This window comes from Dromiciops gliroides, chromosome 4 (genome assembly GCF_019393635.1).
Source record: "Dromiciops gliroides isolate mDroGli1 chromosome 4, mDroGli1.pri, whole genome shotgun sequence".
Classification (NCBI taxonomy): Eukaryota; Metazoa; Chordata; class Mammalia; order Microbiotheria; family Microbiotheriidae; genus Dromiciops; species Dromiciops gliroides.
The window spans coordinates 225,484,416-225,500,365 of NC_057864.1; the positions used below are offsets into that span (position 1 = coordinate 225,484,416).

General features: G+C 36.6%; 1 protein-coding gene across 1 annotated transcript in view; it reads left to right on the top strand.

The window, feature by feature from the left end:
• Positions 1-15,950, top strand: part of DNAH9 (dynein axonemal heavy chain 9) — a 455,137-nt gene that overhangs the window by 223,883 nt on the left and 215,304 nt on the right. Inside the window, exons 34-35 of the mRNA XM_044002519.1 lie at positions 2,323-2,431; positions 3,231-3,378. Coding sequence (XP_043858454.1) covers positions 2,323-2,431; positions 3,231-3,378 — 257 coding nt within the window. The remainder of the gene's footprint in view (positions 1-2,322; positions 2,432-3,230; positions 3,379-15,950) is intronic.

Consider the following 15,950-nt stretch of genomic DNA (forward strand, 5'->3'; position numbering starts at 1 on the left):
CACACACTGTATGTTGAATATATATATATATATGTGTGTATGTGTATATATATATATATACAGTACACTGTCCTATACAGTCTATATAGTGTGTGTGTATATACTGTATAAGATACTGTACTGTATTACTCTGTGTATGTGTGTGTGTGTGTGTCTATGGAGAGAGAAAGTGAGAGTTATATGTTAACAACATTGTGAAGACAAATAACTTTGAAAGGCTTAAGAGCTCTGATCAATGACATGACAAGTACCAATGATGAAAAATATCACCTACCACCTTAAAGTCAGGTGATGGACTCAATATGCAGGTAAAACATATTTTTTAGGTACAACCAATAAAGGATTTTGTTTCTAAACTATGTGTATTTGTTGTTCAATCGTTGTAGTAGTGTCCAACTCTTTATGAACCCGTTTTGGAGATTTTCTTGGCAAAGATACTAAGGTGGTTTGCCATTTCATTCTCCAGCTCATTTTACAGATGAGGAAACTGAGGCAAATCAGGGTTAAATGATTTGCCTAATAAAGGTTTTTGCTTTTTTTCTGAACAGGATAGTAGGAAAGAGAGAAAATAAATGTTCATTCAAAAAATTAATTGGTTAGAAAAAAGAATGGGAGAAGAAAGAACTTATATTGAATGATCTGAGTTTTCTCAGTGACAAAGAAACAGCTCTTAGATAGGAGAGAGGGAAAGGAGGAGGTTTGGAAGGTTTCAGAAGGAAAGAAGAGGTTTGGAATAGTTTCTGTGGAAGTGAGATAGGAAATCAGGAAAAGAAGAAAAGGACAGCCTTTCTGTTATGAAGGCCTTATTAAAATTGGCTAACCTGAATTTGTACTGTACCTAGACTGTTTGCTTGTGAGACTTCCTCCAGCTCCACTTGGCAGTGTATGAGTAAAGGAGTGGAAAAAGAGGATGGTGGAAATAATCCAGAGCTGAGGTTTGGCAAAAGGATGAGCAGTGTTTGTATAAGAAGACAAGAGATCTTGGAACAGAGAACAGGGTAAAGTTTAAATGGCTAACTATTGGGTTGAGGCTAGAGAGGAAAGAAAATTAACTGAGAAAATGTTGGGATAGAAGGACTGGAGTTCTGTTTTGTTTTTCAGGGCAATGGGGGTTAAGTGACTTTCCCAGTGTCACACAGCTAGTAAGTGTCAAGTGTTTGATGCCTCCTGAATCCAGGGCAGGTGCTTTATCCACTGTGCCACCTAGCTGCTCTCAGGGACTAGAGTTTTTGATGAAGGCAAAGAGTAAGTTTAAGAGGGGTTAGGAGGAGCAGCTAGGTGGCGCAGTGGATAGAGCACCCGCCCTGGATTCAGGAGATCCTGAGTTCAAATCTGGAACTCAGACACTTGACACTTAGTAGCTGTGTGACCCCGGGCAAGTCACTTAACCCCAATTGCCTCACCAAAAAATCAAAACAAACAAACAAATAAGAGGGGTTAGGCATAGAGAGAGATGGAATGATAGAATATTATGGTCAGATAAGGGGATATCCAAGTATTTAATCAAGAATGTGAAGCATTTATAGGTAATGTTGAGATCTATGTATGACTAGGTAGAATGAAGAAATAGGTCAAGGGACTTAAGACTAAGAAATTGGGAGAATAGAAAATGGGTGGAAGTAAGGGGAAGATGTCTTTTCTCTCATATACACAATACATTAGTCCTGGAGAAGGAGTTGGAAGAAGCAAGGTGGTGCAGGAGAGAAAAACAGGAGTTGTAGTGGCATCAGAAGGAACCAGGTCTCAGTGAGGGCTGATAAGTGAAAAGAATGTGAGAGGAGAAGATGAAAGGGAGTTTGTTGACTAGAACAGGAATTCTAGAGGACATAATGGAAAGGGTAGACAGCATTAGAGTAGAATATGAATAAGCTAAAATTCAGGAAAATGGGGGTGGGGTAAGAGAACAGGATAATGGGGCTGTAAATGGGCTTCTCCTAAATATCTGGTTATTGATAAGAACAGAAATAGGAAAAGCAAAAAAGTAGTACTAAGTAGTAGATGAGAAGAAAAGTTCACAGGATGTCAGGTATATTTGAGACTTCTTATAACTGCTTGGTAATATTCTTCATTCTCTTCCTTTGTTAAATAATTTATAAATGTCATCTTTCAAATATCTGTTACAACTGAATCTTGAATGAAAAACCAGTGGTTTGTGTTATGAACCTAATGATTCAGAAGGGATCAAACTTTCAACTTTGCCCTTAGCAGCATGTTTTAATGAATATCCTTGAGAAGGGCCATCGTCATATCTCCTCCTTCAAGAGTGAAGTCTGCAATAGACACACTTTTAGCACCCTTTGAACTCCACACTTTTGTTTCCAGGTTCTGACTTTGGCAAGCAATGAAAGAATCTCCCTCAATCCAACTATGAGGCTCCTGTTTGAGATCAATCACTTACGCACAGCCACCCCTGCCACAGTTTCCAGAGCAGGTACATCTCCAATAAATGGAAATACTAAGTTGGAAAATATTTCTCTAACCTTAGCACATTTTTATTGATTCCTGGAAGTTTAATAAAGGAATTGGGTGGTAACAAGGCTAGGAAAACACAGATCTTTCCTAGTCTTCTGTCCAAATCTAGATTCAGTTTGATTTTTTAGGTTAAAGTACAAAATACTGAAGAACACCAACTACAAGAAGAATCATCGGATTTTTTTCCTTTGGCCATAAGATTTCAGTATTCCAATGTGAGGCAAGCAGAGTATTTTCTTGAGTGAATACATGTGTCCACCATATCATGTTCAGAGATGACACTGTGGTTGAGGAGTGCAGTTTCCCCCAAAGGTGACCATTTGACCTATGAGAGAAGGTGTCTCTAAAGTAGTTTGTAGCTAGTTCCCAAAGACTCTATCATGCAACATAATGTAGCATTACAGTTCCAGTAGAAAATATTAATGGAGATTTTTCAGTTCTTAGATATTATTGTATCTTAGCCTTCTCAGTCTTCTAATGTGGAATTTTTCAGTTCTTCCTGTTCCTTATAGTAGAATGGGGAGAAATGATTTGGTTGTTCTCCATCCAGATGTAAGAAATTCTTAAAGGCTTTCTTAGCATCAGGACCTTTGTGAACCTCAAGTTATGGCTTTGTATTAAGTCTGGTCTCCTTCAAATCCTAGATAAAAGTCTCTTGTGTGAAGAAAAATGTTCGATTTCTGTAGAAAAAAATACATATACATACTCACATATTGATATATAAATACAGGCATGACTTCTCTTTCTTTTACCACCAGGAATATTGTACATCAACCCCACAGACCTGGGTTGGAATCCTCCAGTGAGTAGCTGGATTGACAAGAGGGATATACAATCTGAAAGAGCTAACCTGACCATTCTGTTTGATAAATATCTGCCACCTTGCCTGGACATACTCAGAACAAGGTAAATCAAAGAACAAAGAAAGATGTGAATTAAACCTCTTAGAAGCTATAATGTACCCTATATTTCCAAATCTGTCAAATATCTCATTCCTAATATTCCAGCCTATTGTTGAAACTATATATCCTAAATCATTGTTCTCTAAGGTAAGTCAGATGGCTGAAGGTGATATATATGTGTGTGTGCATGTGCATATGTATGTGTATGTGTGTATGGGGATTTATCATATTCATGCTACTTACTAACACCATGGTTGTCCTTATGACTACTACATGGATTTTCCAGGCCAAGCAGGGTGGTTCTTCCTTAATATGGTCTGAAGACCATCTAAATCTCAGTTTGAGAAGCAAGAAGCTCAGGGACCTTAGCAATTGATCCATAAGCAGACCTAGAGATGAAGATGGGAGCTATACGTTTGGAATAAGGCTGACTTTCTGATACTGCGTGTGTCCAAACTCTAATTGAGGAACATTTCCTCCTCTGGGATTTAGGATTAAGGCAGTTACAGGAGATTATTCTAATACCACTCCCAACCCTATGATAGTTACCATATTCCTTGGCTCTTTTCCTTCACATAATGCTAATTATTCTTACAAAGATGTGAACAGCTTTCTAAGCTAGAGCAGTACCAATATGTCAGTGGTCTTTTCCTTCTTCATCTTACCATTCCAGCAGTAGAGTTGCTCAAACCCAGGGCATTTTTACTTCTGATTTTGTTCTTTCTACTAAGTCTGATATGTTAACAAAGTGCTATAGGGTGCAAACATTGTATATATGTGTGACCTACATGTGGTACTGACCCCAACTCTCTCTAGGCCCCCCATTCCAGTAATCATTCTAGTTGCTTGAGGTGGTATCCTCAGAGAGGTGACCAGGTAGCTAATACTTATTCTCAGGGTACCAGGAATAACCTTTCTGTGTATATGGTTATATTCCATACTCCTACCACTCACATTGTGGCTCACCTATCTATTTCCCATTTACAGTCAGTCACAATGACACTATTGGTCCTTAAACATAAAACATTTACAAACCATAAGGTAGAAGCAAGAATAATGACAATATTCAATAGAAGGGAAAAGCAAAAATAAAGTATGGACATTTATCCACAAATTTATATCATATTCTCCTACATACTGTGTCTGAGAGTAAAGTGGGCATATAATTATAGAAACCTAGAAATGATGCACAGAAGTAAAGATATACAGCATTCATGGAGGTACAAGAAAGAGAAGTCCAATGTATGGTCTACAAAAGTGGAACACAAGGTAATTTTATCTAGGTTTTTAAGGAGACCAGACTTACTCAGTACAAAACACACAAGTAGAGAAATTCATGTGACCAGAGCAACTCATGACTGAACTCCAGCCTGGACATCAATGATTTCTTTTTAAAAATAGTCTGTACTGCACATCACCTGCTCCTTTTCTGAAATTCTCTTCTTTTCTGCTGAGTGAAGACATTACCCTCACATCGAATCACTGTTAATGATGTTTTCATAAATCCATGGCGTTATACACCTTCATTGAAAGAGTGGTTCCCTCAAGTCTGGAATCTGCCAAGCTCAACAGCTGTAGTCTTATGGGCCACGAGGAGTTCTCAAGTCATATGTGTCAGTAAAGAGCAATACAGGCAGGGGGCAGCTAGGTGGTGCAGTGGATAGAGCACTGGCCCTGGAGTCAGGAGTACCCGAGTTCAAATCTGGCCTCAGACACTTAACACTTACTAGCTGTGTGTCCCTGGACAAGTGACAACCCCAATTGCCTCACTAAAAAAAAAAAAAAAAAAAAAGCAATGCAGGCAAGCCCCTCAGTGCTTTTCTTTTCTCAAGCTGTAGTTAGTGATAGATCAATGCAGCCTTTCCCCAAGTCTTCCAATAATACAAGATTCTGTGTCCCACAGTTAGATTTCAACAGTATCCCTCACAGTATTGCCTCACAGGCCAGTTCCTAAGAGGTTTCACCTTTCCCAGGCTATAAACATACTAAAGGATAGTAAAGTAAATCCAATCAGCTTTTCATGTAGGAGGGAGATTTTATTTCTCTCCATTGAACTCCTGGAACTTGGAAGAGCCTTTTTGGCTTTGTTGTCAGCTCTCTGAGATACCTCTGCCAAAGCAGCTGCTTCTTGGCTGAAATTCTTTCAAGAAGGAGGCATATCTACCATCGCTTCTCTCTTGAGGCAAATGCAGTGTCTTTTCATTATATCTTCTCACCTTCTTTCTTCTCCTATAGCTTCTAATGCCTTAAATCAGGGCCTCCAAAAGAGCAGTGACTATCTATATCTCAGGTTGATAAACTCAAATTCCATAGTTCTATCAGGAATAACCACAAACAAACTTCTCACAGCTTGTAAACAGTCCTTTCAGCACATTGGCCTGAGGGATGCTTTTATCTCAGGTCTTTAAATCTTTCTTAAATTTCCTTTATCACATCAATGGCTTTTATTGCCCCTAATATGAAAGAAGTACTGTAGATATTTGTAACACTGAGCCTTATTTTGAGGATACATATGCCCATCCATAAGGCAGTCTCTACAGAATATAAATAGATATCATCTTGGTTTTTACATCAAACTAATTTATTTCAGGGTTTGGTTCCAATTTGTAACTTATTCAGCATGGTCAGGCCTTGAAGGAATGTGAGAGAGAGTTGTAGGACATGGATATTTCACATGGGCAAGTATCTTGCTGGTTGTATGATTTTTGGTTACTGAGGATACGCAGAGGCCTGGAGGTACTTTGCATATTTATTAAAGGATGGTTTATTTTTAAATGCTTTTGCTGGCCAGCTCAGCCTTCCCCATAGCAATAAAACCTAGCACTATAACTTTTTTCATCCTTCAGCTGAACAAATTACTATACATTCACTTGTGTGTGCACATGCACACAAGTATGAATGTACCACAAAAACACACACCCATGCCACTTTCCCCACCCCAATCCAAAATGTAATACCTCTAAGGAATACAGAATCTAAATTCTTGAATGCTTCAACTACTAAAAATAAGAGATTACTTTTAATACTTCATAAGATTTCTGGGCCTCAGTTTCCCATGTCTAAAACAAAGGGGTTGATCTAGAAAACCACTAAATACTCCATATTACACTATTCACTTCATATTGAAAGCTTTCCTTGTCTTAGGGGGTGATTCTTCATGATTGTGGGCCAAAAAAATCAAAATCATAGTTTATTTATTAACCTCCTGGTATGATGTTTTGTAGAACTTAATTAAGCTAGTTTTCAAAGAAAGACCTTTTCTAGAATCCATTTTTTTTCTTTTCACTTTTCTTTAAAAAAAAAAAACTTTGTTATAAGCACATTGTTCTCCATTTATTGGTTCTACAAATTTCTAATACATATGTGTGTGAAGAAGCATTTTTATTTTCTTCTAATTCAAAATTCAGAAATAAAATCTATGTAGAACCAGATTTAAGACTGGCTTTGTTTGGTGTTGATTAAGTTTTTGTATGATTATTATAGCATGTTAAATATTTTCTAAATTATAATTTATTAAGAATGTTATTTATATTCAACAAAACTTGAAAAATAAATTTAATATAAAGTCTTATGGATAACAGTAAGGATATAAGGTGTTATTGGATTCCTTCTATTAATTCTTACCAAATAACCTACATAAAATATTCATAATTGTTTTATAATTAGACTTTTATATTTTATATTTAGATTTTCCATAGTTACAGGAATAATGCACTTTATATTTTCTAAATGTAATTGTATAGTGTAAAGTTTAATTTGAAGCCTTGTGGGAGGCAAAAGTTAACACTGCAGTTATTGTAAGTACTTAATAAATAAAACTATAAGGATATTATGAATAGTACATTAAATTACCCAAAGGTTCACAGATGGTGGTTGTTGTTGTTGTTGAAAGAGGTTTGTAGAACGAAAGCTCTGGGAACCACTGTTATAAGGAATGGGTTTCTGGAAAAGAGAGGAGAAACATATGGGGAAATCTGGATGATATAAAGACAAAAGATGCCAATTTAAAAATCTAATAAAGGGGCAGGTAGGTGGCACAGTGGATAAAGCACTGGCCCTGGATTCAGGACTACCTTAGTTCAAATCCAGATTCATACACTTGACACTTACTGGCTGTGTGACCCTGGGCAAGTCACTTAACACTCATTGCCCCGCAAAAATAAAAATAAAAAGCTAATAATACAAAAAAAAAATAGAAAGCTAAGCAGCAAAGATCATAGAATGATCACAATCACTTGCAAGTCTTGTGAAGTTTATAATTTCTCTGTGAGGGGAATTAATTAGCCACTTAAAATTTCCTATCCACTTGATCTTGGCATGACAGATGGGCTTTCATAGCTCAAAGAAACCATGAGCTATGTCATTCAGGATTACACAAGAAGGATAGGTCAAAGTGGAGAATTCTGACAAAAGGTGATCTGCTGGATAAGGAAATGACAAACCGTTTCAGTATCTTTGCTAAGAAAACCCCATAAACAGTATTAAATTGATAAAAGAGATGACATAGGAAGATGAAGCTCTCAGGTCTGAAGGTGTCAAATATATTACTGGGGAAGAGTGGAAAACGACTATAAGTAGCTCCAGAACTAATGAAGCAGCTAGGCCAAAGCAGCAGGAAGTTCAGTGGCAGATGCAACTAATGATGAAAGGCAAGTCTGATGCTGTAAAGATCAATATTGCATAGAAATCTAAAATGTAATATCTATGAAGCAAGGTAAGCTGGATGTGGTGAACTGGGAGATAAAAATATTAAACATTGACCTTTAGGGTGTTGGTGAACTTAAATGAATGGGAATGGGTGAACTGTGGGCACCAATTCCATAAAAGAAATAGAATAGCCCTCATGGTCAATAAAAGGGTGAGAAAAGCAGGACTGTGGTATAATCTCAAAAATGACTGAATGACATCTGCTCATATGCAAGACAAGCTATTCAACATCACAGTGATATAATTCTGTCCTCCAACCATTAATACCTAAATGCCCAAAGTTGGTTAGTTTTATGAAGACCTTCCACATCTTCTAGAAATAACACCCCCAACCTGCAAAAAAAAAAAAAAAAAAGTCATTCATCATGAAGATATGGAGTGCTAACCTAGGAAATCAAAAGATTTTGCAATAACAGGCATGTTTGGCCTTAAAGTCCAAAATGAAACAGGGAAGAGACTTATAGAATTTTGTCAAGATACCTTGCTGGTCATAGGAAACACTTCTTTTCAACAACCCAAAAGGTGACTCTGTACATGGACATCATCAGGTGGACAATATCAAAATGAAATTGATTATGTACTTTGCAGCCAAAGGTGGAAAAGCTTGATACTGTCAGTTAAAACAAGACCTGGAGCTGACTGTGGCTCAGATCATGGGCTTCTTATTGCAAAATTCACATTTAAATTGAAGAAAGTAGGGAAAACCATCAGACCATATAGGTATGACCTAAATAGCATCCCTTATGAATATGAAGTAGAAGTGATGAATAAATTTAAAGGATTAGATCTGGTAGAGAGAGCACCTGAAGAACTGTGGACAGAGGTTCACAATGTTGTACAGGAGGGAACAACAAAAAAATACCCCAAAGAAAAAGAGCAAGAAAGTAAAATGGCTATCTGATGAGACTTTACAAATAGCTGAGGAAAGAAGGAAAAGGAAAGGGAAAGAAAAAGATATATCCAAATGAATGCAGAATTCCAGAGAATAGCAAGGCAAGTGATAAAAAAGGTTTTCTTAAATGAGCAATGTAAAGCAATATAAAAAAATAATATAATGGGAAAGAGAAGAGATCTCTTCAAGAAAATTATAGATATCAAGGGAAAGCTTCATGAAAAAAATGGGCATGATAAAAGCCAAAAATGGTATGGACTTAACAGAAGTAGACAAGATTAAGAGGAGTTGGCAAGAATGTACATAATAACTATACAATGTGGGAATTTATTTTGATTTGGGGACCCTGTCTTTGGGCTGAGATTAAAAAGCCTTAGGCCCTCAGGGGTTTTATTCTGTGTAAGAGGGGCTGGTGCCCCTCTCCCTCTGCTTCAGCTGAGCCAAAAAGCCCCATGGGCTTTACAAGACGCCAGGTCAGATGGCTGAGGGAAAAAGCCCCAGCTCCTTCCGCCCTAAGAGGATCTATCCCAGAGATCTCAGGCTCATCCAGGCCGGCCTCTGGCATAGCCTTTGTAGAGGTCCCAGGCGCACAGCAGAGGGCATGGGCCCCTAGAGCCCTGGATGTGGTACACATCGGCAGCAGCAGTAGCTCAGCTGGCAGATTAGCTTGGCCTGTGCAGGAGCGCAGGGAGCCAAAGGTTTGAGGGGGGAGAAGGAACATATATAGAGGGGAGAAGACAGTGAAAGAGGAGGCCAGAAGATTAAGAGAACAGAGGGGCTCCAGAGGATAGAGAGCTAGCGAGACAGTGAAGGAGGGACACCGGAGGACTAGGAGGACACAAGGAGGCCAGAAGAGTAAGAGAGCAGGAGATAGATGGTACAAAGAGGTTGGAGAAAGCCAGGAAGGGCTATGATACAGAGACGCTAGAGACACCAGGGGGTTGGCAACAGAGGTGAGGATGCTAAGGGGCTTTTCAGGGGGGTCAACAAAGTGAAAGGGGCTTGGAGTTAGAAGAAAGGAGCGGAGGAGTAAAAGCAAAGCAGGGAAGCTGGAGTGAGGGAATGAAAGTTGGAGAAAGCTGGAGCATACCCTAAGGCAAGAGGAAGCAAGGGCCCTTATTATATTAAAACCAGACAGATTGTATAATTTGTATTTCTTAACCCTTATCTTTTACATTTATTTTTATAAATAAATTCTGCTTTGATAATAATCAAATTAACTAAATATAGTTAAGAGGCTTCTTAATCATTTGCTTATCAATTTGGGAGCAGTGTGGAGAAATTTTTAAATGGCCCACATTAAATTAATAGCACTCAGATAGCCAGCCAGTCAAAAGTCCAGATAGATTAGTTCCCCAGTCAGATTAGCCCCCCCCAGTCAGATTTGGCCCTAAATTAGTTAAATATTTCTTACATTTGAATGACAACCATAGCAGGACTTATGACCCAATTATAATTTTTCTAAACTTATAATTTTTCTTATAATTTTAATTTTTATAAGTCCAGCTATAAATTTTTTCCAGATTAGGATTAAGTTATTAATTTTTTTACAACAAGAAAGATTTTAACATCACTGATAGTGTGGTTTACTAATCTAGAGCCAGACATTCTGAAAAATGAAGTCAAATGGGTTTTAGGAAGCATTGCTAACAATAAGGCTAGTGGAAGTGATGGAATTCCAGTTGAGCTATTTAACACCCTAAAAGATGGTGCTGTTAAAGTACTGTACTCAATATGCCAGCAAATTTGGAAAACATAAAAGTGGTCACTGAATTAGAAAAGATCAATTTATGTCTCAGTTCTAAAGAATGGCAATGCCAAGGAATATTCAAATGACCAAACAATTGCACTCATTTCACACACCAGAAAGCTTATGTTTAATAGCCTGCAAGCAAGGCTTCAGTAATATTTGAACTGAGAATTACCAGAAGAGCAAGGTGGTTTTCAAAGAGGCAGAGAGAAAGCAAGGGAATTCCAGAAAAACATCTAATTCTGCATAATTGACTATACTAAAGCCTTTGACTGTGTGGCTCACAACAAAAAATGTGGTAAGTCCTTAGAAATGGGAGTGCCAGATCATTGAGGAACCCAAACAGTACAATTGATTGGTTTAAGATTGGAAAAGGAGTACAAAAAGGCTGCATATTGTCACCTTATTTGTTTAACTTATGCGTAGAGTAAATCATGTGAAATATCAGGCTGGACAAATCAAAAGCCTGAATTAAAGTTGCCAGGAGAAATACCAACAATCTCAGATAGGTAAATGATACCACTCTGAGGACAGAAAGTAAAGAGGAATTAAGGAGCCTCTCGATGAAGGTGAAAGAGGAAAGTGTAAAAGCTGGTATGAAGCTTAATTAAAAAAAAAAAACTATGAACTTGGCAACTGGCCATTGCTTCCTGGCAAATAGGAGGAAAGAAATGGAAGTAATATCAGATTTTATATTACTTGGTTCAAAGATCATTGTAGACAACTGCAGCCACAAAATTAAAAGACACTTGCTCCTTGGAAGGAAAGCTATGGCAAATCTGGACAGCATATTAAAAAGAAGAGACATCACCTTGCTTACAGAGGTCTGTATAATTAAAGCTATGGGTTTGTTTTTTTTTTCCCATTAGCAATGTTTGGCTGTGAGAGTTGGACTATAAGGAAAGCTGAGCACTATAGAACCAATGCTTTCATATTGGGGAGCTGGAGAAAACTTTTGAGAATCCCTTGGACAGTAAGGGGATCAAATCAGTCAATACTTGAAGAAATTAATAAGCTTAACTACTTTGATTCATTGGACTCATTGGAAAAGACACTAATGTTGGGAAGGATTGAAGGCAAAAAGAAAACAGGATGGCAGAGGATGAGATGACTAAATAGTGTCATGGAAACAATGAACATGAATTTAAACAGACTTCAGGAGATAGTGGATAGTAGAAGAGCCTGGCATTCTATGGTGCATAGGATCGAAAAGAGTCAGACATGACTGAACGACTAGCCAGTAACCACAATTTACTGAGTACAGCCCAATCAAAAAGTAGGTTCTTTCTTTAGGCAACTCTTTTTTACCTCTGCTGTTTTTGCTGCTATAACTTTTCTGGTATCCATGACCCTGGTAGAAAATGCCAGCTGTCTTTCAGAAGGCCCTCTCCCAAAGGAAAGAAGACGCAAATGGAATACAGCCCAATGCCAGGCATAGGCAAGTTTGTTTAGGAGGCCATGAGCATAGAGTTTTGGGGCGGTGGAGGGAAGTGCATTCCCCTCCTCAACATTTGTGATTCTTAGAGAGTTCCTTATGCTTCAAAGTCAACAGAAAGAAGAGGCCTGAGAGGTGAGGTCACCCCTTTAGGATATCCACAGACTTACAAGTCAGCACCCTTTTAAAAGATTTTTAATATACCAAAATCAAACATTGGAAATGAAACAACTCTAATGTGTGATTTTATTATCCTATCAGGACATAGCTATTGAAAATTTGAGGTGCTATATCTAGAACTGCAATATATAGCTTACTCTTATTTTCTTTTGTGATAAAACACCATTATTCCATTTAAAGTTTTTCCATAAAAAATATAATTTTACTAAATTTTACTTCCTTGTTAGCACCAGCAACTTGATTATAAGCAAAATGTTTAACTATGAACAATATAATGTGACCAGATTATCTAGCAAATAGGGCTCTTAGTAAGAACTCTGTTTTTAAAATCCTTGGTATAATGAGAATTTAAAATAGTTCATAGCACAACTACTTAAAATTCCTATTGAGGTCTTATGGCCATTTTGGCTTTTTTGAATGTAGTTTGTGTACTATAATAATTTCTCAAAGAAATTATGTTGGAGATTTCTTCAGGAGAATTATAATTTTTAGTCATCATGTCTGATAAGAAGCAGTCAGAAGATATCTATGTCTGTTCTGAAGCAGGTGGGAGTGAGGAATATCACCCCTTTCCCATCAAACATGTACAGAAGCAAGGCCAAGCCAAGCTTCCATGCAATTGATTGGGATTTTAATGGAGCAAGGCAGGGGTGAAGGGTTGGCAAAAAGATGCTATAATAGTTTTTCTTTTAATAGCTTTTTTTGTTTTAAAAATCCTGTAAATTGTTTGTTTTGTAAATGAAATCTTATAATGATCTGCCCTGTCTCCACACCTTTGCAGGGGCTGTCCCCCATACCTGGAATGCTTTCTATTGTTACTTCTCCCTTTCAGAATACCTGGTTTTCTTCAGAGCACCACTTTCTGCAGGAAATATTTCTTGGTTTCCCCAGCTGATAGTGTCTTTCTATCCAAGGTTGTACCTTGTACCTGCTTCATAAATGTTTTCATAGGATATACATATATTGCACAATTAAATATGATATCATGTAGAAATCTTAAACTCAACATATTCAAAACAGAACTCATTACACACACACACACACAATTTCCTAACTTCCTATTACTGTCTAGGGGCCTAGCTAGGTCAGTGGATAAAGCACTTCATTGAACTCTCATTTTACAGACAGGACCCTGAGGCCCAAAGAAAACAGTTTACCTGTATAAACTCAGAGTGCCTTCTTAGTAGCTGAAATATGTTGTTATACCCCACAGCTGGTTTATTAGTTAATTACATGACAGCTTACTTTCTATGTAATGGCAGCTAGGTGGTACAGAGGATAAAGTGCCAGGCCTAGAGTCAGGAAGATTCATCTTCCTAAATTCAAGTCTGGCCTCAGACACTTATTAGCTGTATGACCCTGGACAAGTCACTTAACCCTATTTGCCTAGTTCCTCATCTGTAAAATGAGCAGGAGAAGGGAATGGTAAACCAATATCTTTTCCAAGAATACCCCAAATGGGGTCAGAAAGAGTCAGACATGACTGAAATGACTGAACAACAACTCTGTAGATTTCGGAAAACATGAAAATGAGAGATGTGTCATTATATATCTGTAAAAACACCACCTATCATGTGTGGGGTTTCTTGTCCAAGATAGTTTGAGTTGTATATTTTCTTTCCCCCTACCCTTGTTATTTTGTTTTCCTTTTGAACAGGTCTGCTTTAATAATACAAGGCATAATTGAGAGTATTCACCCAGAAATCTTTTTTTTTTTGTAGGATTTTAACTTTCGAATTGAATGTTACTTAAATGATTGGTTTTGGTTTTTTGCTCTTTTCTGTGAAATTATTTTTTCCTGTTATTTCCTTTTCAGATGCTCATTTTGAAACAATTTCTTGATCATTAAATATAATTGTTTCTTCCCAGCCCATATTTTTAATGTAATACATTTATATCTACATGACTTATCTAAATGTCTAGATGCTGTTGTGTGTGGCAACAACTAATAACTATGGATTTTCTGCTTCTCTATTGGGGAATAGTTCTTGGTAAAGTTGCGTCAATTCTCTATTTTAGAAATCAACCTTTTGTCAGTGATATTTGATGCAAATATTTTCCCACTCTACTGTTACTCTTCCATTTTCATTGAGTTTTTCATGAAAAATCTAAGTTTATGCAGTCAAAATTGCCATTTATCATTTATGATCAAATCCCCCCAGCCACATTTTAAAGGTACCAGAGCTTCTTCTTTTCTATTTTTATGAATTGATCCTTTATATACAGATTGCAGATGCATTTGGGGCTTTGTGTGGTAACTGCTTTCTGGTTTTCCCAGTAGTTCTTATCAAAATGGATGTCTTTTCATCACTAATTCTCACCTTGAATTTCTCAAACACTGAGCTACTGTTCTTAGGTGTTTCTTTCCTAGTTTATTCCACTGATTTATTTTTTTAACCAGTAAAAAAAATTAGTTTTAATAATTTCTGCCACTATAATATAACTTGAGATATGGTAATGCTATGTCTCCTACATTTGAACTTTTTCTTGATTTATACTGATATTCTAAATCTTTTATTCATCCAAATTCCTTTTGGTATTCTTCTTGTCGGTTCCCTAAAGCCCCACTTCCCCTTCCAGGAATCTAATCAGTATAACACTAAATTTGTACATTAGTTAAAGTACAATTATCATTTTTTAATGTTAACTAGCCCAGCCAAACCCAATAAATATCTTTCTAATTATTTGTCTCTATTTCTCTAAAGAGTGCTTCATAGTTATGTTTACACAATTCTTGTATATATGGTTGTAAACTAATTCCTAGATATTTTATAATTATTTAGAAAACATTTTTCTTATCTTCCTGATTTTGGTTAGTTTTCTATAGAAATATTATTGATTTTCATATGTTGATTTTTCATCCTGCTGACTTGCTGAATCTCTTATTTGTATTAGTGAGATTTGGTTTTTTGTTTGTTTTTTACTCATTCTCTGTGGTTTTCTAAACATACCATCATACTGTCCACAAATAATGGTAATTTTATCTACTCATTTCTATTTATGACTCTTAATTTTCTTATTTAAATGGCTAGCTTTTCTAGGACTATGTCAAATAATAGTGGATCGTTATCAAAGTTGCAAAGGACATGAAGCTAGTCAAGACAGTTAAGTAACTGGATGGCAAACATCAGGATTTCAAAAAGAAATCTCAGATTTACACTATATAAGAAGAATAAATTTAAAAGCTAAATATAATTTTCTTCATTTTGGTTCAAATAATCCACTTTATAAGTTCAAGATAAGGGAAGCAAGTAATTCACATTTTATATATATATATACATATAATTTATATATATGGACATATATATATGGACATTTAATGGACTTCAAAGTCAATATAAATTAAAAACAAAATGGCAAGCAAAAAATAATACAATCAAAGAGTGCATTTAGAAAGGTACATTGTGTTGAACATGGGAAGTTATAGTCCTGAACTGTTCTGTCTAAACTATTATAGTCAATTCTGACATGGACCCCTTGGCAGTTGGGTGAAGCCTATGGCTCTCTTCTCACAATGTTTTTTAACGCATAAAACAAAATGCATCCTATTGCAAAGGAAACAAATCACATTAAAACAGTTATACCCAAAATTTTAATTTTAAGTTTCCAGTC